This window comes from Micropterus dolomieu, linkage group LG15 (genome assembly GCF_021292245.1).
Source record: "Micropterus dolomieu isolate WLL.071019.BEF.003 ecotype Adirondacks linkage group LG15, ASM2129224v1, whole genome shotgun sequence".
NCBI lineage: Eukaryota > Metazoa > Chordata > Actinopteri > Centrarchiformes > Centrarchidae > Micropterus > Micropterus dolomieu.
Genome location: NC_060164.1, coordinates 24,209,019 through 24,220,332, shown reverse-complemented (window position 1 = coordinate 24,220,332; position 11,314 = coordinate 24,209,019). Strand labels below are relative to the sequence as shown.

At 39.6% G+C, this 11,314-nt stretch overlaps 1 protein-coding gene across 6 annotated transcripts in view; it reads left to right on the top strand.

Annotated features, from left to right (window-relative positions):
• Positions 1-11,314, top strand: part of bean1 (brain expressed, associated with NEDD4, 1) — a 58,904-nt gene that overhangs the window by 30,010 nt on the left and 17,580 nt on the right. For 5 of the 6 annotated variants that reach the window (XM_046071045.1, XM_046071046.1, XM_046071050.1 and 2 more), the window contains 3 exons: positions 8,651-8,854; positions 10,347-10,488; positions 10,658-10,709. In XM_046071045.1, the coding sequence (XP_045927001.1) occupies positions 8,651-8,854; positions 10,347-10,488; positions 10,658-10,709 (398 nt within the window). The remainder of the gene's footprint in view (positions 1-8,650; positions 8,855-10,346; positions 10,489-10,657; positions 10,710-11,314) is intronic. The other variant, XM_046071049.1, reaches the window with a different exon arrangement.

Sequence of the window (11,314 nt, the reverse complement as noted above, 5' to 3'; positions counted from 1 at the left end):
TAGAGGAGAGAGGAGCTCAGTGCATCATGGGAAATCCCCCGGCAGTCTAGGCCTATAGCAGCATAACTAAGGGATGGTTCAGGACTCACCTGAGCCAGCCCTAACTATAAGCTTTATCAAAGAGGAGAGTCTTAAGCCTACTCTTAAATGTGGAGATGGTTTCTGCCTCCTGAACCCAAACTGGAACCTGGTTCCACAGGAGAGGAGCTTGATAGCTGAACGCTCTGGCTCCCAGTCTACTTTTGGAGACTCTAGGAACCACAAGTAACCCTGCAGGGAGCGCAGTGCTCTGGTGGGGTAGTAAGGTACTATGAGTTCTTTAAGATAAGATGGTGCCTGACCATTAAGAGCTTTGTAGGTGAGAAGAAGGATTTTAAATTCTCTTCTGGATTTTACTGGAAGCCAATGCAGAGAAGCTAAGACAGGAGACTGGATGTTTTGATTTTTGCAATATTACGTAGGTGATAAAAGGTGGTCCTTGAAATTTGCTTAATGTGAGACTTAAACGACATGTCCTGATCAAAGATAACTCCAAGATTCCTCACAGTGGTGCTGGAGGCCAGGGCGACGCCATCCAGGGAAACTATATCTTTAGATAATGCGTCATGGAGGTGCCCTAGAACAATAACTTCAGTTTTATCTGAGTTTAACATTAGAAAATAACAGGTCATCGCTTAAGAAAGTTAAGACATGCACCTGTAAAGATCCTGACATCCCTTTATACACATTATTTTTTATTTAGTACTAGCAGATGGGGCAGCCAACCAAGGAATGTGTTGAACTGTCATCATGATAAAGAAATTTAAAGCAATCGAATAAGATGTTGTAAGGACATGAACTGGCAAGTGCTGTGAAGAGAGGAAAAAATGCTGATCAGGAATATGATGTTTATAAAATATTATAGTCTTAGTTCATTAGTCCTGCTGAGCTCCAGCTGTTTTTAAATATATAAACTACTTACAAAAATAAGGAAATGTTTGTATGGTAGATTATTTCTACCAATTTATTTTGGTATAGTTATTATAATTATTATTTTTTGTTTCTATAATTGCGACAAATGCCGGTTAAAGAATGAAGTGTCATCCCACTGCAGTGTGTGACCAGGCTGGTGACCAGCATGAGGAGGAAGTATCAGGCTGTTGTGGCTGTGTGTGGTTATTTCACGTGCTACTGACGCTCCTGTTTGTTAAATGAATAAATTGTTAAATTGCCAATATGTCTTCTTTCTGCAGACTTTAATCATCCAATACACAAAACGAGAGTCAACGGCAAAGAAAAGCACATACTCAGCTCTGCGGCTCATCCCACAAATGCATGTTCCATACACATTTGGCACCGTTTAAAAGGGACATTAACAGGCTTTCTAATGGTAAAAGATTTATTGCCAAGAAGCATTGTTACAACAGAGAAACAATCTACCAAACACAAATTTCCTTACTTTTTGTCTGTAGTTTATATTTTAAGAATTTATTTGGGCACATTTTACTATTTATAGCCCAGTTTTAGAGCAACAATTGTTATGTATTATATTTATTATTATTTATTATATTATAACATATTTGAGTGTTATTGGGCAGTTAATATCGAAATGATGCACCAGAAAGAACATAATAATGTAGTCAAATGTCTCTTTTGTTAAACCCCATTTCCTAAATGCCACAGGCATCTTTTACAAGTTTCATCAGTTCAATTGCTTTATGGGTTTGTTGCTGTATCACTGCCCTCAGGGTTCAAAACAAGAGAACGGGTTTAGAAAAGAAATATACAACCACGGGAGAACAAACCTCAATGAGACCAAATGCATTACTGTAGATTTGGTTATTTGAAGAAATAAAACAAAACAACAAAAAAAAAAAAAAAAAAATCTATTAGTCTTCAACTGCATGTTTGAGAAACGACTGCATGCTGTAGTGGAGATGTTTTCAATAAAGATTGGTTGAAAAATCCAGCTGTGTGGTCAGACGGGTCAGACTTGATGCTAATGCATCCTAATGAGCACCCTGGTCTAAATGCATTGAGAGAATGTTATGTGTAACTTTCCTAATTAGCCTGTGTGAAATGCAATGTTTTAGGACTGGATTGTGCTCACTTTAAATACGTTTCTTGAATATTCAGAGTCCTGTTACTGTATGTACCACCTTTTCCCTGTTACTGTTTCTGTGTTACCTTTAACCTTTTAAACAATTACCTTTTTTCAACAGTGTTTTGTCAGTTGCTGAGGGAAATACTGACGGATTTGGTTGGAGAGAGAAAGTGATGCTACTTTGGCAACAACTCTCCCTCACACACACAGCAAATGCTGGCAACAAATGCCTAGATAGTGAATGAAAGTAACAATAAATTGGTTACTGAAGGTCAGTGAATCAGATCCTGCTCAGCTCCCCAGCCCACACACACACATGCTGCTTCTGCCTACTTAAAATACATCAGCTAAGAAATACAGATGTTGTGATGGTCCACATATTGTATGTTGCTTCATGGTCTACTGTGTTTGGTAAAGACAGCCTTTATTGTATATGATTATACTGTGTCTTTCTCTTGGAAAATAACTTTTTATGTATTTATATATAAAATATTTGTCTTTTTACACCATCATTTGCATACATTAAACATTTCCTGGATGGACTCATAGACAGCTCTATTGCTTTCATACCATTATAGTTGATGCTTTCTGTAAAGTCAGGATCCACCTGTACTGTATATTACAGATTGGCAGTGGATAAACAAAAAGCTAATAGGGATCTTTATGTACACAATAATTACTCCTAATTTGGTAATATCTTTGGGATAATGTTACGTGCTTTAGAACATGGTTGGTAGAAATGTAAAATGTACATAATGTTGTGGTAAACAGACTAAGATTTCGGAAAGAAAACAGTGGAATGCTCCTCATGTTATTCCTCTTACCCTCTCTGAAAATTTATGTTGATGCTGCTGTTGGCTTGAGTTGAGTTTGTTGTCGTCCCTTATTGAACATCCTGCCAGGAGGAACTCTTTCTGCCTTGATATCTGTACAGTCAATCAGCTGGATGGTATATTTTATATTGAAAAGAAGGTGGTTGTAACTCATAACGACAAGCCGTCAGATTGAATCTGAGTGACTGGTTGATGCTTCTGTATAATGTATGCAACTAATGTACAAAGTGATTTAGCATGCGCAGCAGCAGTCAATATCGCAGGCTCTTAACCTTTATAGCTTGTGACACTCAAAAGTAAATGACTCTCCAATCTAGATGGACACACACACACACACACACACACACACACACACACACACACACACACACACACAGGACCTATATGTTAATCTTTGACACAAATATTTTTTTGTCTGTCTCGCTTGATTTTCATTGTCAGATGCCTAACAGATATATCTTTAACTAAGAAATGGAGCATAAATGTAAATTTCTGAACATGATACTAAATAATCATATTTTAACTGTATCTACAAGGTGGTGATGGGGCAGTGGATAAGACACAAGGCTTTAGTGTGAGAGACCTGGGTTCGATTACCCACTGTGACATATCCACCATTGTGTCCCTGAGCAAGACACCCCTAGTTGCTCCAGAGACGTGCGACCGCTGACATATAAAGCAATTGTAAGTCGCTTTGGATAAAAGCGTCAGCTAAATGTCATGTATAATTTAATCACTCTAAATGCTTTATTTTGACTTCAGGCTGAAGAAATCCAAGAAAGTAATATTTTTGTTGGACAATTTATTACTCAGTGTCCTTCAGTTAGCTAGAATGATTTTTGTCAACTCCCAGAGAACCGCCAATAGCACAGCGTCAAGAAATGCAGCCCCTGTGTTCGTTTCAATAAATAAGGAGGCTTTACGATGGCACAGCAGGTGTCTGGATGCAGAGGTTATTAAAAATGAATTGTTGTGTTATAAAAAAGTTGATTCTTGCTAAACTCTTACCATGACATTCTGCACTGGCCAACCACATTTGTGCATGGGTGCAATCTTAGTATTTTTGTAACATACTTGTCACTGTGAGTTTCTGTAAAATCTCATCTGATGATATTATAAACCACTGTGCAGTGTTTTGTCTCTGATAAACCCTCAAACTCAAGGATGTATTACTCAAACAAAATAGCATTTCATCTTCTCGTGGGTACCTGCAGCAACATGATGACACCAATGCAGGCTCTGCAGATCTCTTCTACTACTACAATGTTATTTTTGTTCCTAAGATAATTGAGTGTTGCTGCAACATTAACCTAAAAGAATTTTCCACTGTTCTTTAACTTGCACTTTAAACGAACATGCCAGGGTTTTAAAAGGTTCTGGAGGTTTGATTATGTAATAATAATAATGTGATCATGATATTGGCAGTTGCAGTTTACGTCATGGCACAAGTCCCCTTTTATCTCTCCTGCAGCATCTCTCCACAGAGTTATTGTCTGATGTTATGCAGTCCGGTGAAAAAGATGAATCCTCTTGTGGATGAAGTCAAAGTGAAGCTGTAGTTCTGCTTACAGACTGTAAAAACAGCTTCCTACTGTGAAAATACAAAAGCAACTTGAACATCATTCACATTAAAAGGCAGTAAATAAGCCTCAGGTCAACAGTCAACATCAGGATTATGAACTGTTTTTTTGTAACACACTACAGTATTCGGCGTTAGAGGTGTGTGCATGCAACAGTAAGCATTACTGACAAGCTGTCAAAGTGAATTACCTCTGTTGGTTTGTTTTGTTTCATTATATATGAACATGTACCATCTACTCCTTCACACACAGCACTATCAAAATAGTGTAGAGGTCACTGTGTGTTTCTCCAACCTATTTTCACCCCCAAGTTGTCAAATATGGACGTTTGGCCAAGACCCCTTGTCGTCAATTTTTGATGAACTGGGAAGCCCTTTAGCATCATTGTTCAACGCACAGGGTACCCCTTTAGTGCCATTGTTGAACGCTATAAGTAGGCCCAATATAAAAAGGTAACAGAAAACCCAGAGTAGGGAGGTGGTTTGATGGATCAGACGCCATACTTTCACCTGCGAGAACGGTGTTTGTTATGGTGTGAAAAAAATAACAATGTTGATAACGCTACCTAACAGAAGTTACAATGCAGTGTAAGAAATGTATTATTATTGTATTTATTAGAAGGCAGTGGCAAACCAAAAAGATTCAGCTTGATTTAAAAGAAAGAAGTTGCAGTTTTCTGTGATATTGTTCCACATGGCTGCGGGATGAAGAATCACAGTTAGCTGCTTAATGCTGGCTCTCAAGATGCTCTGCATTTAAGTAAATTCACTTCTCTTTAGAAATAGTCCATTCTTAAATCAAAAATTAATGTTACAGTAGCTTCTCTTAATGTGTGTTTTTGTGACAGTTTGGTAGCAAAATGGCATCTAGCCAACACACACTCTTGTCATCTCTCATCAGTTTAAACAATGTTTACCTAGAAATAAAATTCTTTCTGGCCAAGAAAGCAATAACCCATTTACATTTAGCTGACCCTTTTATCCAAAGCGACTTACAGTTTCTATACATGTCAGAGGTCGCTCAGGGACATGGGTCACAGTGGGGGATTGAACCCTGGTCTCTCACACCAAAGGAATTGCGTTATCCTTCGCCCCATCACCACCACTGATCCAAATAGGCAGTGGCCAGATCCAAATTCCAGGCTTTAAAATGTAAGTTGAGGATTGTATGGGTGATGCCACAGGAAGTATTATTCCTCAGTATTTCTGTAGCATGGTAGCTGCCGCTCTGTCACTCACCTCGTTGGGTTTGGCTTATTTACATAATGAATGTTTATAAAGGGCAGCTTCTCCGAGACAAATAATGTGCAACACTATTAGTGCACATAAGCTTAATGACATTTTGCTGGATGTCTCAAGATTTATAGGTTTCTTGTTGACCTGCTTCCCTCTGTTCATTTACTGATTTATTTCATAGGATGAGCATGTAGGGATAATATTTTACACTCAGGGACTCATACTACGACAGTCACCAACACACACGCATACAAACAAAATGTCTCTCCTCTTTCTCTGCTTTCTCTTTGCAGCTGGGTGCAGTCCCCCCAGGGTTTTGAAATATGACACTATCACCATTTATTACAATCTCTCTCTCTCTCTCTCTCTCTTTCTATCTTCCACACTCTCCCCAAATTATTGTGTGGCTGCATTTTCTCTCCATTGTTGCTCCACTGTCTGCATCACTTAAAGGCACAATGTCAAAAAACGTCTAAAGCGCAAGTACATTAATCAGTCTGTACGCAAGGTAATATAAATATCACTTCACCTGATTTACCAGGAGTCTACTGTAACAACCTTTCAACAGCCCCCATGTGTACCAAGTATCCAAATGAAAAATCCCACCCCTCCAAAGAAACTCCCCCAAACACAGTGCACGGGCAGAGCGTGCGCAGGTAGGCAGGTAGACAGGACGGCTAATCAGTCCAAATGAAATGATTGTATTTAGCATATTTCATGGCAATCCATCCATCAGTGTTGAGATATTTCAATAGAAACCACAACATTTCATGGTAATCCATCTATTAATTGTAGAGATATTGGGTCATAATGGTGGAACGACTGACAGAACAACAATGCTAGAGTCATGCATGGCTTAACAAATTTTTCTTTTTTGATAAGTAGAGCTACCAAGATAATTTTTGTCGGCTCCTTGTGTGTGAGTGTGTGTGCGTGTACTGTATGCATGTGTGTATGTGTCTTAGTAGTGTTTCAGAGGATGGAGGTTTATGTGAATTTAAACCTATATAATTATAGATTTCCCTGTGAGTTCTCTCTGGAGAGAACGACAGAAAATGGAGTTTATGAGGAAGAGATGAGAAGCGAAATGAAGAGAAAATCATGTTAGGAGAGGGAGAAAGAGGAGACAAAGAAGTGTGTGAGAGAGGAGAGAGGTCTGCAGGGAATCGTTTGGGGTGAGAGAACATTTTCCTCTTCTCGGGAATCTGTGTGAAACCAAATTACTGTAGAAAACAGAATAACAGAAGCAGACATTCGGGGCGGAAAGAGACGAGAAATGAGCAATAGAGAAGCACATAGACTGAAGCGAAAATTATATTGTGAGTGTAAGTCATTTTGCAATTTTGATAGTTTCTCCTGCTTTATATTCAGAGCAGTGATAGACAGAAAGAGAGACAAAACACAGCAGGAAACATGTCTTCTGACACAAAGGAGGCAGTCTCCCTCTGGGTCAGTCTACAGTTGATGCACCTCCTGTAGTTACCTTGGTGTATTTTTGAAATTGCTGGAATTATGATGGCCAAACTGGATCTGCAGTGTCTGGGTTATCAAGAGAGATACATAGATACATTAAATGTTTCATAAAGTATATTTGATGAAAAACAGACTCATTTTGCCTGTTGTACCTCTGTATTTATCTGTTTTGCTGTAATGCAGCAAATGCAGCACCAAGAACCCCATCTTTCAGGGAGGTTAATTATTCCTGATTGTGAATTCATTGTTTAGACTCTTGAGCAAATGTGTCATACATGATGTACATGATAGATAAACACTTAAAAAAAACCCAAATTACATCACTAGTCCTTGCCCTCGAGGACAATACATTGTTTCATAATTGTTTTCTTGGTTAAAATGACTACTATGTAGACAACATTGTCATTGTTACATTATGAAACACTTTTAAGGTCAGAATGGTTAAAGAAACTAACAGTGACTGATGGTAGGAAACAGGAAATGAACAGCGATCATGTTAAAATGTAATATTTTGTTGACCCATCGATCCACCCTGACCTCGTCCTCACACGGACTTTGTGGATCTATGACAATGTCATCTGACTTCCTCATTTGCCCCCTTCAGAATTAATTGGGCTGCTAGAGGGTTCTGACCTCTTGGGGCACTTGCTGAATTGATTGGTGCTCTTGTTTTGACTGCCCCCCTCTTCCAGCTCTGGGTTGCCAACAATACAAAATTGACTGATGTAAATAGGATTAACTTTTTGCCATGTTAATGATGCACCTACTGGTTTGATTATATTTAAATCTTAATCAAGTCACATGACATGAAATCCCAATTATATATATATATATAATATGAAATTTTGTTAATTTTTCTCAGCTGTGGGGCTGAGAAAGGAGACGGACAGTGTACAGATCACGAGTGACTGGCAGTAAGACAGATAAAGACAGACAAACAGGAAGACAGAGGACAGGAAGAACAAACAGACAGATGAGACATTAAACAGAAATGGAGAGAAACAGGAGCGTTCTGTAATCCAATGATGATGGCTGAGAGCCAAATTGTGTGTTAGTGTGCGTGTGTGTGTGTGTGCATACACTCTAGCTCTAATTATCTGTCACAAACTGAAATGGAATAAGTCCTTGACTTTACAATGTGTGCAGGGCAAGACAGCAGTTAGGTAACTCGGCCCCCTGGTGCACTACTGTCGTAATGATCAATTGTAACAGTTTAGATGAACATGCTCAATGTTATGTTCAGATCAGAACGCCATGTACCAAAGGGTTACATTTTGTATGTCAGTGTATCAGTAGTATCCCTCTCACAGTTTGCCCCTTAAAGTCCTTCAAAAATGACTTTGTGAATTCTGAAAAATCTGTCAGAAAACAATTTTCCAATATATAATAACTTAGATGGTCACACATAATTAAGTCTGATCCACATCTATCTGTATCTCCCTGCAGTGAGCTCCAACCAGAGCCATGGGGAGTACCCAGACTGCCGGAGTGAGAGGGAGTCAGGAGGGGAGGCGTCTCTCCTGGTGTCTCCGCTGGTGGTGGCGGGGATCGTTATAGGTCTGGTCCTCTTCCTCTCCTGCATCACCATCATCGTCGGCAGCCTGCGCAAAGACAGTCGACTCCGAAACCCACACCTCCGAGCTAGCTACGGTCTGTGACTGAACTTGTAACTTTTTGACAAGCTGACCAACTAACTAATTAATTAGTAATAAGTGATTGAGTAACCAGGTAAAACATGTGATCTGTTACGTCCCGAGGTGTCTAGGGATATAGGGACATAAACATAAACCAGATGTTGTTGGTTTGGAAGGATATTTATTTGAAATAATGCAAGTGGAGCACAAACAGAGGATGGGCCAATGGGTGCTGTGGAAATCAACAAACAATTATAACAAAAGGAGATCCTCAAAAGGAGGATTACTGCTTACAGAGGTACTAACAAAAACAAGAATAAACCAAAAGCGCACTAGCCTACAGCATTTGAAAAACCCAAAACGCACAGCACCCCTGAACCTGGTGAAAACTAACATAAAACAACTATGGTGTGTGCAAGAAGGGTGTCAGTGGTATCTAAGCTTAGCCCTGACCCACTCTCTTACCTTCACACAGTGAAACACACAAAGTCTAGCACGGGTTACAAAACACTACTATAAGCTCTATGACAGGTGTTCCCAAGGCAAGCAACTGGGGGTCAGATTGCTGCCTCAAATGGCAGACCGGGCAGGCTTTTAAGCAGGTGGTGGTTGTCACTGTCGCCCTTTGATTGGCCCGTAGAGCATGCCGCACCAATCGAGGGCATGGTAACTGGAAACCCAGGAAGTAGGCGGGACCTTCTCTCCTTGTGCAGCCAATCCTCCACGTGGGCTTGCACAGCCTGCTCAGCATAACAGATAGCCTACTTAAAAGCACAGGCAAATACAGGTGGGGGCGGTGGCAGCCGTAACAGATCTGACATGTCTTTCAAAATTTGTCATCTTGATCTGGGCTCTCTGTGGGGCAGTGGAACACAACATACAGCTTCATTGTCTCTAAAGGACTGAATAGTATTCAGGTATCTAAGGTTGTAGTTGTTATAGTAACACACTTAATAAAGTCTATATATGAACCATGGATGTAAGTCATCAGAACATGAAGTCGTTTTGAACTTAGAAACAGTGCGCTGTTATGATATTAAGATTTCTGACAAATTTCAGTCCTATTTCTTTTGTGGGGGCTGGCACATTTTTCTTGCTCATGTTGGTCTGAAATTTACTACACCCACATCTTCATGCACATAACTTGCTTCCAAAAGCTCTAGTAGGCTTATATTTTCCCAAGAGAATGTAACTATTTCAATGCACTGAACAAATATTTAACAATAGTTTTGCCAGGACTTTAAATGGTTTAATAGAAAAAGCACATTACCTAATCCATTTCAATTCTTTCAATTCGTTATCTTGTTCTGTCTTTGTATCGGTCATCACAAGGGATGTATCAGCTTGAGTGTTGTTAGCTCTGAAAAGACAACAACATACATGAAATATGCGCACAAGAAAAGAAAAATTGCATCCATTACCTCAATTGCTGCCATACTACTGGAAGTCCCCAGATGATAAAACTCTCATTCAAACAGGGTTTTAGCTTCACGTCTCTGTCTCTGCAGGTCTGGATGGTTTTTCCTATGGAGGTTCAGTAGGAGAACTGAGATCTACCTGCTTAGAAGACTTTCCTCCTGGTTTAGACTTTGATTCATACCGAGAGACTCTGTCACACGTCAACAACCTGTACACCGATTCACCGCCACGGTAAGCACATTTGTGAATCTGAGGAATTCACTATTCAGGCACAAAATCCCATTTGAGTGTTTGGACTAAGCATATTTAGCTAATGGAAATAAAAGGGGTATCTACTCAAAAAAGCAAATAAGCACATTTCCATATGTTTTCCTTAAGTATTATCCCCAACATTGCTTAGGACACACAAAAAGTGGCATCAGGACCCACCTTCACCTGTCTTTTCCTTGCAGGTATGTAGATTTTTTTTTACTTTATGGGCGAAATGGAGATGGGGCCCATAGCAGGCCTATGGGCAACAACGTATGTTCTGGTGACACTTTATCTTTTCAGATATGTTCTTTCTATTTTTATATATATATATAAAAAAATCTAATCAAATAAAAATCTTTGGCCTGCACTGTCCTCACATACTATTAGCTACAATAGGTTTAAACTAACATACAATAGGTTTAAACTAACATTAAAAAATTAAAATGTGACTGACCATTCAGCCCATGTCCCCCACTGTTCTCAGTCCACTTGGTTTGACCCTTCCTCTGTGGTAATTCATTTATTACGGGGCACTGCTACCTTTGGTGCCCTTTGTGAGGGTGCAGGAATGAGTGTTTGTGCACCTGTGTGTGTGTGTGTGTGTGTGTGTGTGTGTGTGTGTGTGTGTGTGTGTGTGTGTGTGTGTGTGTGTGTGTGAGAGAGAGAGAGAGAATGAGAGAAAGAAAGAGCTTGCTAAAGGCCAATGTCATGGTGTTTTTGATCTAAATGTCAGCTGGTTTAATTGCCAATCTTTAATAATTCACATACATCTCTCCCCTGCAGTGTGTGTGTGTATGTGTGTGTG